The sequence below is a fragment of the Vombatus ursinus genome, unplaced genomic scaffold (assembly GCF_900497805.2).
Source record: "Vombatus ursinus unplaced genomic scaffold, bare-nosed wombat genome assembly UNPS02014821.1, whole genome shotgun sequence".
Taxonomy (NCBI): Eukaryota; Metazoa; Chordata; class Mammalia; order Diprotodontia; family Vombatidae; genus Vombatus; species Vombatus ursinus.
The window spans coordinates 19,134,440-19,153,890 of NW_020954599.1; the positions used below are offsets into that span (position 1 = coordinate 19,134,440).

Below are 19,451 nucleotides of genomic sequence, written 5' to 3' on the forward strand. Positions count from 1 at the left end.
TTTTTTAAAGCATCAATACATTTTTTATAAAATAAGTTGAATGGAATCATCTGAGTAGTCAGATCATGCAATGGTTAGAGCAAAGATAAAAAACAACACCAAATTAATGAAAGGTTAAAGATAGGAAGGGGGAAGCTAGGTAGTGCAGTGGATAGAGCATCAGGCCTGACTCATCTTTCTAAGCTCAAATCTGGCCTCGGATACTTACTTGCTGTGTGACACTGGGCAAATCACTTAATCCTGTTTGCCTTAGTTGTGTCGTCTGCAAAATAAGCTGGAGAAGGAAATGGCAAATCACCCCAATATTTTTGCTAAGAAAACGCCAAATGCGGCCACAAAGAGTCGGACATCATTGAAATGACTGAACAACAAAAAAGAGGGAGAAGACAGCATGTGTCATTATCATAACTCCAATATAACCTGTCTAAATAAGCTCTAAAAAAGGGAAATGGACAAAAGACACCACCATTTATATGAAAAGTTTAACAAATGAAAAACAGTCACTACAAAGAAATCAGAAGAACCCAGAAACTGCTCCAATCAAAAGACAACCGAGCTCCTTATTAAGAGAAAAACTGAGCAGCCAAGGGCAATTCACGTTTAAAGTTTGAGTTTATGTGCCAAATACTACTGAGGAGAAGAAGGAAGATTACAAAGAGTACTGCCTTATAAGAAAAAAACAAATGAGGAAGAAAATGAACCTAGAGAATCAGCTGACTCCAGTCATCTTGAGAGCATCTTTTAAAAATGAAATTGAAAGGAAGAGGATGAATGTGAAACGGACCAGATCTGCCAATGTTACTACAGTCATTTATTCACATTAGCGGTAACAGTAGAATCACCAAATTTGGACTTTCCCCCCTCAGTAATCAATGTACTGTATAGAAAAGCGGCACTGGAATTTAAGGAAAGGAAATTAAGAAAAGCAGTTGGACCTTATAAATACATGAAAAAAAAAACACTCAGAAATCATTTTTAATAGCATCTCAAAGTATGGAAGAGTACTTCAACCCCCCCCCAAAAAAAACACATATAGCAACACCTGTTTCATGTCTATAAAAAGATTTTAAAATTATCTATGTACTCATTGAGAGTATGTTTTTAAAAAAACAAACAAACATGGGAACTAGGAGGATGGTTTTCTATAGCAAATCACAACTTTATTTCCCCACAATCAAAGTAGTAAAAAAGAGAATAGAAGATTATGCTATTTTCTTCAATGCTATTTTAAAATAGCATTTAATCTAGTAGAACTAAACAGTCACAAGTTTCTCCTCAAAGTATCTTTCACATTCATATTAAAATCATGTAAGATTCTGTGACAGATATGACCATAAAGGTTACTTGTTCAGTGAGACATATGACAAATAAGGAGACTTATGCTTGCCTATAGATATTCATCAGTATCATGGAGGGTATTATAGAAATTCCAAATAGAAGAATAATTCCTGGTAAGGCTCTCTAAATGCTGATGTATGCAAACCACATTGTACATCAGTGTCCAGAACAACACAGAAGCATCTTAGTGAGATGCAAAGTTGGTAAGTCAATGAGCATTTGCTAAGTGCCTACTACTCTATGCCAGGTACTGTGCTAAACAATGAGGATGTTAAAAACAAAAACTGGAAAAAACAGTTCCTGCCCTCAAGAAGCTCATAATTTAATGGGAACAGCCATTTGAAAGAGATAATCCAACTATACAAATTGGAAAAATAGCATATGAAAAATACTGTTTGCCAATAACATGTGGTTGGGTGGGCTGCCTATTGAGTTATTTCCTCTCCTCCTCCATATGTATGCGTATGTATGTATGTATACACATACATATATACACACAAATATACATACATACACACAAATATATATGATCTATCATATGACAGACATACAAGATACATGGTGAGAGAAAGAGAAATACAAGATATATCTACATAGAAGTATACCTTAGGTAGATACTAAAAGACAATGTGATGGGACCAGAACAAAACAGAAAGAGCTCAAGCTCTAGTGCCTTGGGGAAATTGTGTAATACTTCCATTGCAAGCAGCTCTTTGCAGCAAAAGTTCAACTTTTCAACACCAGTTATTCTCCCGATAACATTACATGTCTACAAATTATGGATAATCACCATTTCAAAAGAATCAGAAGTTCAGCTGAACTTTGTCAAGACTCTTGACATATCCAAGGGGAACATAAAATTGCCAGTGACGTCTTACATACAGGAAATGATGAAAAAAGTATCATCAAGGATATGGATGACTGGAAATGGAGGGCTAGCTGCTTAGTAAGAGGAAGGGATGAAAAACCTGAGTGTAGTATTAGAGACCATGAAATATTAAGAGAACAGTGGAAGGCCATCAATAATATTCGATGAAAGGAAAAGGACCCATACGTACAAAAATATTTGTAGAAGCTCTTTTTGAAGTGGCAAAGAACTGAAATCTAAGAGGGCAAATGTCAACTGGAGAATGACTGCATAGGAACTTACTGAAGAAATGACCGAAGGGACTGTTTCAAAGAAACCTGAGAAGCCTTGCATGAACTGATGCAGAGTGAAGTAAGCAGAACCAGAAGAACAACTTGTACAGTAACAACAAAATCCAGGACTCATGATAAAACATGCTAACTAACTTCTGACAGGGAAGGGTAATAGACTCAAAGTGAGGAATGAAACCTATGTTTTTGACTTGGTCAGTGTGGGAATTTGTTTTGCTTGGCCATGTGCTCAGCAATCTAGGGCGAGAAAAAGGTTTTAGTTTAAACTTTATTTTCAAATACTATTTTTCCAATTTGTATAGTTAGATTATCTCTTTCAAAGGGCTGTATCCAATAGCATGACATGTGCCTACTTAGATAAAAGATGAAAGATGATAGAGACCACAGTCTCCAGAAATTTTCACTCTAGTAAAGGGATGAGACACAAATAAACTATAACAAAAGTTTGAATGTGAAATGTATATAAGAGAGGTCGATCACAAAAGGATGAAAAATTGGTGATACCGGATCATTTCTAGATGGAGATTTAAGTAAGGCTTCACGGAGGAAATAGCCTCTGAGCTGGACCAAAGAGAAAGATTAAAATGAGTGGAAATACATTCTAGACACAGAGGAAAGTCTATACCAAGGGTTCTTAACTTTTTTTTATATCATGGACCCCTCTGGCAGTCAGGTGAAGTCTATCAACACCCTTCCTTCTCAGAATAACATGTTTAAACATATAAAATATGCAGGATGACAAAGAAAACCAATTATTCTCAAAGTTACTAAAATATTTTTTAAAACAAGTTAATACATCCTAAGAGCCCCAATCTATACAGATGCATAGATCTTGTTCACTAATTATCTCTATTTTGTGTTACTTCAAAAAAGAGAAAAACTTTATATATAAAATATGCTATGCTATTAGGAAAAGTATCTGATTTTTTAATAACTACACTTGTGATTTCATCAATATAGCAAGCTCCAGTGAGGAGGATCTTTCTCTATAATGCAGATCATAGACTGTTCTGCATCCTATAGAGATTGCCTGGCACACAGAGGGGATAGGTAACCTGCCTAGGGTCACACAGCCAGTATGAGTTAAGAGGCAGGCCCTGCCTTCAAGTCTTCTGACTCTGAGGCCAGTTCTCCACTGCATTTTTGCTATCTTGTATTCCTCTGATAGAGCTGGCAGATACAATATGCATGAACTAACTACTAAAAAGGAAGACTTCAACATAAAAAAAGAAATGGTCATAAAATATTCTTATCACTTTTTAAATGATATTATGTCATTTTGGTCAATGGCATTCTGACTAGCAGAACTGATGGCAGGGACAAATGTCAGGAGATGTCTGGAAAACAACAATGTGATTTGAATAGTTCTTCATAATTTGTACCTTAGGTTTGCAGGACTTCCTCTCTTTTTCCTTAGGTATGAAAGCTACAAAAGCATTCTCTTCTTCATCTTTCAAGGAAGAAGACTGAAAGAAAATACCAATAAACATGTTAGCTAGAATCTGGAGTATATGTCAGGCCTTGATTAATTCATGATATTTGATTTATTTATTGTGATGGGGAGGTGAAACAAGGTCTATACTCGTGATTTCATTAGTATAAGGAGTTCCTAATGAGGAAACTGCCTTCACCAAAGCAGATCACCAACTCTTCTACAAGTCTTAGAGTTGGAGTCTAGAGTTGCTTAGAACAGTGAAAGTTTAAGTGATTCGACCAGTATCATATAGCCAGAAGGTGTCAGAGGCAAGGCTGAAACTTGGGTCTTCCTGACTCCAAAGCTGGTTCTCACCTTATAAAAAGATCCAGAAAATGGCAAGCAGTATAGTGAAGGGCTTTGAGTAAATGCTTCATGAGATTCAATTGAAGGAGCAAGGGATGTTTAGCCTCAAAGCTAAAGGGAAACATGATGCCTATGTATTTGAAGGAAGGACCATCTCTCATGTACAAGAGTGATTAGATTTGTTTGGTCCCAGAGAGGAAAGCCAGGAATAATCAATGGAAATGGCAAAGAGGCAAAAGTAAGCTTGACCTAACAACTACTAACAGAGCAATCTGAAAGCAAACTAGATTGCTTCAACATGCAGTGGTTTTTCCTTTATTGGAGGATTTCAGACAGAGGCTGGATGACCACTGGCCAGATATATTATAATGGGAATTCCTTTCAGGTATACGTTGGACTAAATAGCCATGGAGGTCCTTTCTAACTCTCAAATTTTGTGATTCTGTTTACAAAGCACATTCACCACAACAACCCTGTGAAGTAGATCTGGTAAGTATTATCCCAAATGTACAGATGAGTATAGTAATGTCCTATTCTGGTACCTAATTGTGGAATGGAAGTGAACTCGAGTTTTTGAAGGCTGTATCAGTACAGTACAAGCCAAGTTATCTCTTTAATAATCCTGGAAGGTTTCAAGGACAGGCCTGGCAAAAGAAACAAAAAAGTCTGTCAACTGATAGCCTTCACCTAAGACATCTCCAAAAGTCTCATGACTGAAAATGCTATCCACACCCAAAGAAAGAACTATGGAGTTTCAATGCAGATCAAAGCTTACTGTTTGCTATTTTTTTTCTTCTGCTTTGTTTTGTTTCCTCTTTATACTGGTTCCTCCTATTGGTTCTAATTCTTACTTACAACATCACTAATGTGAAAATATGTTTAATAGGAATGTATATGTATAGCCTATATCAGATTGCACACCATCTTGGGAAGGGATGGGGAGAGGGAAGGGGAGAAAAATTTAAAACTCAAAAGTTTGTGGAAGTGATTGTTGATAAATCAAAATAAATAAATTAGTAAAAAATAATAATAAAATAAGTGAATTTTCTAGATAAAAATAAACGTATAGCCTTCTAATTGCCAGATTGAGGCCACTAGGTGACAAATTTTTCAGTTACCTGGAGTGGCTGGGTTATGCATAAGTGGAAAACATAAGTACACAAATGAAACTATAGATCTTTCCTTCAAAGTGCCAAAGTAACCCGAAGGAAAGGAGCCAGGTCTCTGATTCAAACTCTAGCATTCTTTCAACAACTTTTAATCCAGGAGCCAGTCCAGAAATTTAGACAATAGTTGAAATTTTCAGCTTTCAAAGAATGGAAAGTAAAACTGGAGAACAACTTGTTTCTGTAGAACATGGATTTCAAATCTCAGGTTGAGACCCAAACTAGAATCATATCTGCTCTAACACAAGGGTCTTGAAGAATCCTCTAGGAAGGTTCAAAGAATATGGCCAAGATACTTCCTGAGCCAAACATATCAAGGAAAGAAGGAGGAAGTCCTGGTGGCTCTCATTACTGTCCTTATTGTCTGCCTCTCACTCTGCCTCCTCTACTCTATTAAAAGAATCCAACTCTGAGCTGGAGCACTTAATAGAAAATAAAAAAACACAGCCCGAGACTGATGCATGTAACTCTCTCTATAGAGTGGCATAGTTCAGGCTGCAAATTTTCTTCCCCAACTTACTGTGGCAATAAAATAAGAGCACATCAGAAACACACAGAGAATAAAGTACACGTGTATAGTTTGGGGTAAAATTGCACCAAAGATACTAGTCATGACATTGAAATTGCTAGGTGCCACAAAGAACTTAAGTTCAGATTTGTTAAGTTCTTCACTAACTGATAACCAAATCCTTGCTAGAAAATCCTGATTTTCAGTTCTCTCACTGATATTTTTAGAGTTCCCTAATCTCAAAGGGATGTACTAGCTCTGGACAAGTGCCACCATTAGCACAGCATGCCCTGAAAAGTCAAGCTTTTGCCAAGCACTGGGTACAGTTCCATTACTCAAAAAGCCAGAGGTCTGAAATTCACTGTCAGGGCCACTGCCAGTTATATCTGGCACTTCAAGAGGATGTTGGGTGATTAGGAACTACAGTTAGAAAACTTAATGGAAAACATTCAACCTGTGGCTGGATGGTTTTTCTGTCATTTTTACAGTAAGGCTGGGGGTCCAGCACATGTCACAAAATTGTACAATATAAAAGAAGAAAAAAATTAAACAAGTAGAAGTTTCTGGTTTCTCATGGAAACAGGCATACTGATTGGTGAAAATCATGAAGTTTATAATGGTATTTAAGGAACACAAGTCTTGTTTGGGTTCAGATAAAGGGAATTAAGAGTAAATGGGAAGTTTATTGCACTAAGCACAATTGATGGGGAGATGGTTCTGCAAAGTGTTGATCTGAAACTCAGTCTCATCTCTTTCATGTAGTTTATAGAGGGGGATTGGCTTGTGTCCACTGATTTTGTGGTTGGTTCTCAAAAACTGATGAGTTTGGAATTGGTGAATTCACTTTTGTGTGTGTAAAGTGTTTTTATGTATCACATTTCTGCTGCATATTTCATAAAGGGAGAAAGATCAATTTAGATTCCAGTGTTCCTCATGCATTAAAAATTCACATAAGGCAAGGGAAAAAGATAAGCAGCTTACTCGAAACATTAAGAAAGCCTTTGAGGAGGGATGTCTGTAACATAACTACTCTTGGTTAGCAGATGAACCTCTTCTCTGGTGTTTTCACAAGAAAATGTTAAATAAAATGCTAGAGCTGTCCACAATTGTGGGTGGGTGATTGTGAGTTTGTCTCACAGGGAGAAGCACCAAATCGGGAATTAAATACAATGAAAATTTGTGCACAAGAATTATTTGTAAAGCATATGGTTAAAGACATCTTGGGCTATTTCAATACCTCTGGTATGTTCCAATAGGATCATCTATGGTTTTGACAAAACATTTTAAGGCAGCATTACAAAGAACTACTTATATATCTTGCTGCAATATGGTGGTTTGGGAGAGATAGTTTAAGCTGTCAAGCATTTTGGTAATTTGAAAAGTCATAGTATAAACTTTTGGAATTTTTTTGGGGGGGAAAAAAAGAAAATCCCAATTTTCACATTTATGTGACTGTTACCTTAATACAATCATAAATTGTTAAGTATATACCTTGTCAACCACCAAATCTATCATGCATGTAGATTGGGAGAATTTTTTTTTTTAAAGAAGAAAAAAACTAAAAGAGAATAGTTAAAATCTTTTTCTAGGTTTAATAATCATCTTTCTTGCAATGTAAAATATAAGACAATAGTCACATTTAACTTATCAAGGTTATTTATTCATGTCAGAATAATCACTTTCTTATCTAAACTATATTTGTGAAAGGAAGTTACTGAGTTTTTCAAGTATAACAAATTAAAATAGGCATAAAATAGACTACTAAGATAGATAAATATTGTTCAACATATAAAGGTGGAAGTACCATACATTTCTTCAGATAGTGCCTTATTATTATAATATCAAAAGGGATAACTACCATCCAAGCAGTTCTTGGGGGTCACAAGAAATGAGAAGGGCTCCCCAATGCACATGAAGAGGATATTCTTTAAAAATTTTAAAAATTTTATTTTCCCCCAATTACATGTAAAAAACAATTTTTTACATTCATTTTTTAAAACTTTGAGTTTCCAATTCTCTCCCTCTCTCCCTCCCTTCCTCCCTCCCTCTACTGAGAAGGAAAGCACTTTGACACAGGTTATACATGTACAGTCATGCAAAACATATCCATATTAGTTATGTTGTAAAAGAAACAAAGAAAAAACCAAGAAAAATAAAGTAAAAAAAAGTATGCTTTGATCTATATTCAGACTCCATCAGTCCTTTCTCTGGAGATGGAAAGCAATTTTTTGTCGTAAGTCCTTAGGATCTTGGATCATTGTATTGCTAAGAAGAGTTACATCATTCGCTCTGATCATCATACAACATTGCTGTTACTGTGTACACTGTTCTCCTGGTTCTGCTCACTTCACTTTGTATCAGTTCACGTAAGTCTTTCCAGGTTTTTCCTGAAAGCATCCTGCTTGTTAGTTCTTATAGCACAATAGTATTCCATCACAATCATATACCACAACTTGTTCAGCCATTCCCCAATTGATGGGCATCCCTCAATTTCCAATTCCTTGCCATCACTAAAAGAGTTGCTATGAATATTTTTGTACATATGGGTCCTTTTCCTTTTTTTTTTTTTTTTAAATCTCTTTGGGATATAAACCTAGTAGTGGTTGCTGGGTCAAAGGGTATTTACAGTTTTATAGCCCTTTGGGCATAGTTCCAAATTGCTCTCCAGAATGGTTGAATCAGTTCACAACTCTACCAACAATGCTTTAGTGTCTCAATTTTCCCACATCCCATCCAACATTTACATTTTTATTTTCTGTCATAGTAGCCAATCTGATAGGTGTGGAATGGTACCTCAGAGGTGTTTTAAATTGCACTTCTCTAATTAATAGTGATTTGGAGTATTTTTTTCATATGACTATAGATAGCTTTGATTTCTTCATCTGAAAAGTGTTTGTTCATACCCTCTGACCACTTATCAACTGAAGAATGGTTCTTGTTCTTATAAATTTGACTCAGCTCTCAGTTCGAAAAATGAGGTATAAGATACTTGCTATCATTTTTTTTGGTTATGATCACTGCACATTTCCCTCCATCCTATTTTCTCCCCATTTATTCTACTCTCTCTCCTGTCACCCTGTCCATCCTCAAAAGTGTTTTGCTTCTGACTACCACCTCCCACAATCCCCCTTTTGTCAATCCTCCTCCTCTTCTTACTTTCCTATAGAGTATTCCTATACAGGAAGATAGATTTCTAGACCAAACTGAATGTGTATGTTATTCCCTCTTTGAGCCAAATCTGATGAGAGTAAGGTTCAAGTGCTCCTGCCTATTATTTCCCCCTTCTCCCCCTCCACTGTAAAAGCTCTTTTGTGCCTCTTTTATTTGAGATAATTTACTCCATTCTACCTCTCCCTTCCCCCTCCTCCCAGTACATTTCTCTCTTACCCCTTAATTTAACTTTTTTAGGCATCATCCCACCATATTCAACTCACACCCACGCCCTCTGTCTACATATACCTCCTTCTGACTGCCCTAATAATAAGAAAATTCTTAGCAGTATCATCTTCCCATGTAGGAGTATAAATGGTTTAACATCACTGAATTCCTTATGATTTCTCTTTTGTGTTTACCTTTTTATGCTTCTCTTGACTCTTGTATTTGAAAGTCAAGTTTTCTATTATGCTCTGGTCTTTCCATCAAGAATACTTGAAAGTCCTATGTATCATTGAATGTGCATTTTTCCCCCTTGAAGGATTATACTCAGTTTTGCTGGGTAGGTGACTCCTGGTTGTAATCGTAACTCCTTTTCCCTCTAGAATATTATATTCCAAGCCCTTTGATCCTTTAATGTAGAAGTTTCTAAATCTTGTATTATCTAGACTGTGACTCCATGATATCTGCATTGTTTCTTTCTGCTGCTTGCAATACTTTCTCCCTAACCTGCGAGCTCTGGAATTTGGCTATAATATTCCTGGGAGTTTCCTTTTTGGGATCTTTTTCAGGAGGTGATTAATGGGTTCTTTCAATTTCTATTTCACCCTCTGGTTCTAGAATATCAGGGAAGTTTTCCTTACTAATTTCTTGAAAGATGATTTCTAAGCTCTTTTTCTGATCATGGTTTTCAGGTAGTCCAATAATTCTTAAATTATCTCTCCTGGATTTATTTTCCAATGAGATATTTCACATTTTCTTCTATTTTTCCCATTCTTTTGATTTTGTTTTATTGCTTCTTGAGGGGGGGCCATCTCCAGTCATCCTGATTTATGTCCTGCCACTGGATCCAGATGGCTCTGGAGGAAAAAGTGAAGCTTGTGCCTTTGCACAGCCCTCCCTCACTTAAATCCAATTCACCTGCAAGTCATGGCATCACCTTCCTGATAACATGGTCCACTTCCAGAAGGAAGGACAAACAACAACACTGTTTCATGATGTCTCATGGACTCATTAGCTTCCACTTGTCCAATTCTAATTTTTAAAGAACTATTTTCCTCATTGAGCTTTTGTACCTCCTTTTCTATGGGGCCAATTCTGCACTTTAAGTTCTTCTCTTCACTGGATTTTTGTGCCTCTTTTACCATTTGGCCTATTCTGTTTTTTAAGGTGTTATTTTCTTCACATTTTTTTTTGTGCCTTTTTTACCAAGCTGTTGACTCTTTTTTCATGATTGTCTTGCAACACTGTCATTTTCCCAATTTTTCCTCTATCTCTTATTTGATTTTTAAAATCCATTTTGAGCTCTTCCTGGAATTCTTTTTGGGCCTAAGGCCAATTCATATTTTTCATGCAGGCTTTGGACGTAGCAGCTTTGACTGTTGTCTTCTTCTGTGTTTGTGTTTTGGTCTTCCCTGCCACCATAGTAACTTTCAATGGTCAGAATCTTTTTTGTTCGTTTGTTCACTTTTTTCAGACTCTTTCTTGACTTTTAGCTTATATTACATTTAAGCTCTGCTCCTGGGGTGCAGAGGACACCATCCCAAGTTTTTTTTTTTTGTACAGCTTTTTTCAGAGCTAGTTCTGGGGGTCTGTAAGCTTTCAGTTCTTCCAAGGCTGTATGATCTAAGGAGAGTGGGTTTACCACTCTCCTGGCCTGTGCTCTGGTCTGTGAGCAACCACAAGCACTCTTTCTGCCCTAGAATTGTGACCAGGGTGCCTGCTCCCCTGTGGCAACAACCTCTGCTGTGTTAGCGCTCCTCCTCACTCTGAGACTGCTACCCCAGACTGTGACTTGGATTCAAGTATGGGCAATGCAACAGAGTCCTGCACCCAGGGCCAGCAAAGGGACTCTTGTAATATCCTTCTGACCAATTGTCTGACCCCTTACCATCTGTGGGCTGAGAGCTCCAGAAGCAGCTGCTGTTGCAGTTGATTCAGTCACCTCCCCCCCCAAGGCCTGCTGCTGGTTTCCTGTGGCTCAACCTATACCAAAGCAGCCTGAGCTAGACTAAGCGCCACTCGCATCCCTATGTGACAGACCTTTCCTGCCAACCTTCTAAGTGATCATGAACTGGAAAGCTGTTTCACCCCGCCACTCCAGACTTTGTTTTGAGGTATTATTTAAAGTTGTTTGGAGGGGAATTTGGGAGAACTCAGGCAAGTTCTTGCCTTTTCTTCACCACCTTTGCTCTCTCCTCAAAAAGTATGTTGAAAAAAGGTGTTAGCTGGAAGGTGCCTTTGCAAACAGTTACTGGAGAACTTAGCATTTAAATTTCTACCTCTGTCACACTCCTGTGTGGAATGGGGAAAATAAGATAAAATTTCCCTTTAAAAATTCACAAGATCACTTCAGTTTTATACTAGTTATATCTGCACGCATTGTTGTCAGTGACACCATATCTCCAGATCACTTTAATAAGTATATAAAACTATCTTTAAAATTAAGGCCCTTCATTTTAACATGACAAATATTATCAAGCAACTTTACTGACATGGTAAATTTGTAACATGATATCTAAATTGGTGAAATAAGTAAATTAGAAATAGTATGGAATGTTTGCAAAAAGAAACCAAAAACTTTATTTAAAATCTATGCTATTCCTGAATTTGGATGTATAACATTTGGTTAAATTGTAATTTGAAAGATGACCCACCTGCAATGATTCAAATGATCCATTAGGTACAGCTGAAATTTCATCTTGGTTTTCTTGCAGCACCTTATGGATAGATAATTAATTTTTAAAAATCCACATATTTCCAAAAAATAGTAATAATTTGATTTATATCCTAATATAAAAGTATGAAAATTATCAAATGCAGTCAATTCACATTAAAGAAACATTTTAAAAGATACATTTTTAAAAGTTTAAAAGATATAACTAAAAATATATAGAGAAAATAGTATGATAAATTTCTTGAAGGGTTTTCATTTAGGAATGTTGAGGTGGAAAGGGATATTGTGGGAAATGTAGGTGATGAAAAAACAAGTTATCAATAAATTTCTAAATAAAGGCAACAGTGAAATAATATGAAAATTCAGACAAATTGATATAAGTATTTTTGAAGAAAATAGATTGGAAAAGGAAATAATATGAAGAGCATAAATGGAAAATGAATACTTTTAAAGTATATAAAATACTAGAAGCAGTTTCATAAAAAAGCAATGTAGTGACTCTTACTCCCAAATATTCCACTAAACAAACTAAGCAAGTCACACATGTGACCCTTCATTGATAAAATTAATTCGACAAATACAACAAATATCGATCAAGTGTGTTTTATGTTCAAAGCACTCTGCTGAATGCAACAAGGAATATTACCTATCTACTATGTGCAAGGTACTGTGAGACGTGCAGGGAATATAAAAACAAATATAACACAGGCCATCAAAGGGGTATGGATTCAGATAAGGTAGCATCTGAGGTTGCCTTAAAGGAACAGCAGGACTTCAACATGTGGAGGTAAAGATGGGGGAAGGGAATCCATCCCAAGCATGGACGAGGGCATGAGCAAAGACAGAGGTGTGAAAATCATTAACAGAATACAGATAGATAGATGGATGGACAGATAAATAGACAGAGAAACATAGATAATATGTAATGATATGTTATATGTGATATGTATATAACATTATATATTATACAAAATATAGATTATACGTAACTATGTTATATAAAATGATACACATTTTATATTATGTAATATTATTATATACTATGTTAATATATATTTTTAATATATGTTCCGTTAATGGCTTTCTATCTGCCTTTGCTCATGCCCTCCTCTATACCTCGAATAGATTTCTTTCCCTCATCATATATACATACACACACACACACACACACCACATATATGCCTATATATACATATATAAACATAAATACACACATATTTATATTTATGTTTATATGTATATATACATACATGTATTTATATATGTATGCATTGTATGTATATATACATATAAACATAAATACACACACATACATATATATGTAAGTGTGTATGTGTGTATGTGTATGTGTGTATGTGTACATATATATATATGTATGACACAGACAGTGTGGTACACTGGAACTACATTAGAAGGCCTAGATTCAAATCATGGCTATCCCACTCTTTACCAGTATGACCTTGGGCAAGTACCTTGACATCTTTGTGACTTAATTTCCCCAACTGTAAAATGAGGGCGAGGGAATGTTTTTTCCATCTCTAATCTAAGTCTGTGACAGATCTGCTACTAACTACTTGGATGACCTTGGCCTTAAACAACTAAGCCTGTTTCCCCAACTGTAGGTTAAGGGGGTTGGACCATATGATTTTTTAATCCTCTGTCAGCTCTAATTCCAGCAATGAGCTTCAGACATGTTGACTGGAGAGTTGGCAGGGGCATCATTATTAAAGTAATGGTATATCCCAGCTCTTTCATTCTTAGTCTGGGGTGGGAAATGGGCACATGAGTAACATAACTCATCTTAAGCTTTTTCATCTATCAAGTGAGAAAATGGTACTATGTGATCTCTAAAACTGCATCCAACACAATGACTGAATTCATCTTAATCAGAATCCTCTCTCCACTTCTCCCACAGTGCCTAGTAAAGTGCCCTTGCACATTATTAGTGTTTAATGAACGTGTGCTGAAATGGCTTACACAAATGGACTATGTTCAAATTAAAACTGGCAATAGACAATATAAATCTAGATTCATGAAAGACAAGAGCACACTGATAAAAATGAATTACCTGTTGAGTAGAATCTTGATACAGATTAAGGGGCTCTGGTGTATCTGATGAATAACACGCTTCTGTAAATTGTTTCTTGGCTACAATGGACAAAAGTATACCATTTAGATCATCTGTACTCTGTTAAAATGCAAATAAAACCATATACCTAAAACTGAAAGTGATGGGCAAAATATTATTTGAAAATTATTTTATGATTAAAAGCTATTACAATTACATTTTAAATTTTATAAACTCATTGAAGATGAAATAAACACTTGAATGGGATGGGTAACCTAGTACAAACAAGTTTAAAGACATGGAGTCTGATTTTCAGTGATATCTGGGCCAGTTGCTACTGCTATAGTCCCTTTCCTGACCATCACTGCTCTACTGCTAAGACTCACTGGTTACCATTGAGCTTTTTTTTTTTTTAGTTGGTAAATTCATTAACATCACGACAGGCACCACCAATAAATTATTTTTATAAATTGCAACAAGCAGAAAAATCATTGAAAAAAAAGGTTCTCTGTATTTAAGTAAATATATATATATTCATTAACATTAAAAACAGAATGAAATCTATTCATTTGTCATCCCTAGTTTTAGATATATATACATGTATTCTTTATAATAAATTATTTTATGACAAATATGTGAATAATCACACTTTTAAAATCAGTATAGTCTCTAGATAGGATCCAATATATTGTCAGTCAATTCTGACATGATGAAACCTTATGGTCTGTCTAATTGATTCTAAAGAACTACTCCTCTCCACATGACTGTTTCACTGCTTATTATGTCATGTTGTAGCTGATTTACAAATAGGAAAAGTGTTCCTCTAAATATACTTGTTAAAAAATGTGTACACACACACACACACACACACACACACACACATATATATCTGTATCTGTCCATATCTATCTATCTAATATCAAAGGAAATAGCTATAAGGATAGGGTTGAAGAGAGAACAGCACTTCTAGAACTTAAACTATGTTATAAAGGAGCAGTCATCAAAGTCATCTGGTATTGGTTAAAAAATAAAGAAGAACAGATTGGGTCAGAAACAGAAACAATGGAACTCAACAACCCAGTATTCAATATACCAGAAAACATGAATCACTTAGAAAAGAACTCCCTATCTGACAAAAAATTCTAGGAAAACTGAAAAGCATTAGGCTTGGACCAACATCTTATGCTATATCCCACAATAAATTCAAAATGGTTGTGTGTCCTGAATATTAAACATCATACCATAAGAAAAATTACAAAGAGAAGCAGATTCCATACCTTTCACAGCTATGGGCAGAAGATGTATTCTTACCAAACAAGGGATAGAGGCAATTACAAAATAAAAAATTTGATTATGTTGATTACACAAAACTGAAAAGCACCTAGGATAAGAAGGGAAGCGGTAGGATTGGGGGTGGAGATTAGAGAAATCTATATCATATTTCTGTGATAAGAAGTTGGTATCCAAGACATATATAGACAACTAAGAGATATAAGCCATTCATTCCCAACAGATAAGCGGTCAAAAGATATGAATGATTCTCAAAAGAATTAAAAACCATTAACAACCATATGAATGAATACTCCAAATCACTAATAATGAGAAATACACAAAACGACCCTGAGCTTTCACCTCACACCCAGAAAACTGACAAAGATGACAAAAGATAGGAATACTCAGTTTTGGAAAGGTTGTGGGAAGATAGGCACACTAGTGCATTGTTGGTGGAGTTGTGAATCGGTATAACCATTTTAATAAGCAATATGGAATTAAGAAAACAAAGTGACAAATATCTTTGACCCAGAGATGACACTACTAGGTTTATACACAAAAGAGATCTACTGAGGAATGGCTTTTTTTCTGTTAAGAAGAAAGTCCCCATATACCAAAATATTTACAGTAGCACTCTTTATGGTAGCAAAGAATTGGAAACAAAGTTGATGCCCATCAATTGGGAAAGGGATAAACAAATTGTTTTACATGAATGTAGTGAGATATTACTCTGCTGTATGAAATGGTATGTGTGATGAATACTGAGAAGCATGGAAAAAAATCTATATGAATTGACATAAAGTGAAGTAAGCAGAGTCAAGAAAACAATATGCATAGTAAGCACAATTATGTAAACAAAAAGAAATACGCATAAAAAAAATCAAAAGTGTAACTGAATTACTAAGATCAAGCAAGACTCTAATGAAGAGATATGAGAGGACACCCTCCATTCCACCCTTTCATAGAGTAAGAGGTCCATAGATGTTACTTGCGCAAATTTTGGGACTTTTTCAATGTATTGATCAGTTGTGCTGATTTTGATTTTCCTTTCTAAAAATTACTATTTGTTATGTAGGATGACTTTCTTGGAGGGAGAGGGATATTTAGGATAACTATAATGATGTAACAAACAGAAAATATCAATAAAAACTTAGGTTAAAAAAAAAAAGAAAATGAGACAGGGTGATGCAGGAGAAAGAAAGGTAGCTTTGGAATCCAAATCCACCAATGCTTCTAACTCTACCTATGTGACATTAGACAAATAACTTAACCTCTCTGGGTCTCAGTTTCCTTAGCTATAAAAATGGAGAGGAGGTGTGCCTAGATGATTTTTATGGTTTTCTTCAAATCTGAAATTATGATTCTATGAAGAGTGAGGTAATTGGAATCTATATTCATTTGAGGAAAAATTAAGGTTTTATATTGGTATAAATTTGTCACTGAATTTAATTTCTGGTTTTGATGTATGAGTAAGAGAGCAACTAAGCAGTAAACATTTGAATATCCAAATTATTTTGGAAAAATTTTGGAAAAACAATTCTTTCAACAGGAACTTACTTCCAAACAAACTTATCATAAAAACTATAATTTTTTTTCCTCAGATGGGAAACCTTATGTATAGAAATTTTAGTTTTTACTATAATTACAGGAAAACTAAGTTTAGAAAGTGATTATTACAACAAAAGGATAAGTTATTTCTGGTATCAAACTTCAATATTTAAGACTCATACTTCTGATTTCATAATTTTCTTTTTAAATTCCAGAAACATAATTAGCAAAAATGAAATTGACTTTAGTATTTAGAATAATTTCTATGCCATATCCCCCCCCCAAAAAATCACATAAAAGCAATGCTTTTATCTCTAATTGCAGTGAAATTAAATTCTAAATTGACATTATCTCAGCTATTGTACAAACATTTCTGAAGCAGATTATTATAATGAAAACAAGTACTGTAACAAGTTCTAAATGAATTATAAAATGAATTCCCTCTTAATCTACAAAATAGCTTTAAATTAGTCATTTGTGCTATTTTTTAATAAATTCAAATATTCCAAATTGTTTAAGAAAAGTCCATTCTTTTAAAAGAAATGTATTTAAACCACAGGAAAAAAATATCTTTCTCTGCCAGTCAAAAGACAGATCAAATTTTAGAATTTTTCCCAAAGTGAAAACTACGGTTTCTAGTGATCATGAAATTCCTTGAAAGCCTCATGTCATAGTATACCTTTATGATTTTATACTATTTCTTTAGCCATATTTAGTTTCTCTTAACATGTTTTTCCTTACTACATTTTTCTCAATTTTGAAGATCATAAATTATTTCAGAATTACAAAATAAAATGAATCTTTTAATGCATTACTCCCAAAATTAATGAATCCTGATGGAGCATTTTGAAATGATTACTATTTTAACATAGTTATCCTTCAAAACACAAACATAAAAACATGATTTTCATAATTCTAATTTTTTATAATACCATAAACATATAATTAATATTCATCTGTGTAGAATAGTATATTGTTACATTCCCTAAATTTGTTAAGATTGTATTTTGGCTATTACATGTAATATCCCTCAGTTGAATAAAGATCATCAACACCCCGATCAATAAGTTCGTCAATCTGGTATTTCCAAACTATAGGTTTGCTTACTTGATACTTTATTAGGGCTACTGGCAAATCAAAATGAAATGCCTAGAAAAGTGATTCACTCCATTTATGTTTACTCTTTCCTTGGAATGAGCTGGGATTCTTTAAAAATAATAATAACAATGATGATGTACTAACAACCTCTAACAAGACTAATTTAACAAATCACAGCATTCAGTTTCGGAAGATAAGGGCCAACAAATTGACTAATCTGTTTGTCCAATTGGATAAGCAGCTATTACCCATAAAAATTACTGGTTTGCTAATTGAAGCTACCCAGAGAAACCCAGCATCATTCTAACATAATGCAAAACCTCCAGTGGTTTCTACTTTATCCAATCATCTGTTGATAACAGCACTGAACCAATATTTAAATTCAGTCTCAGATTTTGGAGGATTATAATGCCAGAGTTAATATTCTAGATATGTTTTGGGAAGCCTTGTCAATTTTAGTTCTATTTGAAAGACTGCATAACAATGTCTTTTTAATGCAATAAAATAAAGAAAAATAAAATAAAGAAAATCTAAATTAGTATTCACAATAACCTATCACCATCTGTTAACAATGAGTTCACATACACATTCTCTTTCATTATGTCATGCAAATTTTTATGCTAACAATTTGTTGTTTTAGTGATCTTTAGCCTTCTTGTTTTGTATTCCTCATATAAATCCTGTTTACCAAATATAATTAAAAAAATTCAAATCTAAGAATTGTGAACTTTATTTACCATGTTACATGACAGTCTCCTCTCTTCTCTGCCCTATTTCCCCCAATTTTTCCCCTTAATAAAGATCACTTGACTCTTTTAACTTGCAAATACTTTAGAGGAATACATAGGCTAGAAGAAATACCTAACTTTTTTTCCCTTAGATTTCAAAGCGACAGATCAAGATGGAGATTTTAAAATTACTTCATATCACCACAATGCTTCACGATTCTAAAAATCATCCAGTCTTCTCAAAGATAGATGTAGCCTTAAACCTCTTCATCACCTAGACATTACTTAACCAACAAAACAAAATCTTTATTTTCTAGCTACCATATCACCTGGCTCTCAATATGCAATTCATTAGTCTTACACTTTTCCATTTCTGTTAAATTTCAAAACATATTTGCCACTGCAAGCCTGATTTTAACTTTAGTATTTCTGAATATTAGCCTTTTCTTTGGTATGGGTGCTTCCTCTAACCAACATAGACTGGAAAGCTATCCAAACTCAAAAGAAAACATCTTTGTGAGGGGCAGTGATGAAAAAAAAGTTCATCACTTGATGGCCTATTTTCTGGTGGTGAGGGTCTCCTAATTGACCTGGGCTGTGGCACAGCCCGGGAGTCAGGATGAACCTGAGTTCAAATCCGGCCTCAGATATATAACACTTACTAGCTGTGTGACTCTGGGCAAGTCACCTAACCCCAAATGCCTCACAAAAAAAAAAATGTTAATCATATCATTCAAC

General features: G+C 34.8%; 1 protein-coding gene across 1 annotated transcript in view; it reads right to left on the reverse strand.

Annotated features, from left to right (window-relative positions):
* The window catches only part of ZGRF1 (zinc finger GRF-type containing 1), a 76,379-nt gene that overhangs the window by 45,755 nt on the left and 11,173 nt on the right, over window positions 1-19,451 (reverse strand). Inside the window, exons 7-9 of the mRNA XM_027837542.1 lie at window positions 14,068-14,147; window positions 11,980-12,042; window positions 3,879-3,962 (exon numbers count right to left, since the gene is read on the reverse strand). Of these exons, the coding sequence (XP_027693343.1) occupies window positions 3,879-3,962; window positions 11,980-12,042; window positions 14,068-14,147 (227 nt within the window). The remainder of the gene's footprint in view (window positions 1-3,878; window positions 3,963-11,979; window positions 12,043-14,067; window positions 14,148-19,451) is intronic.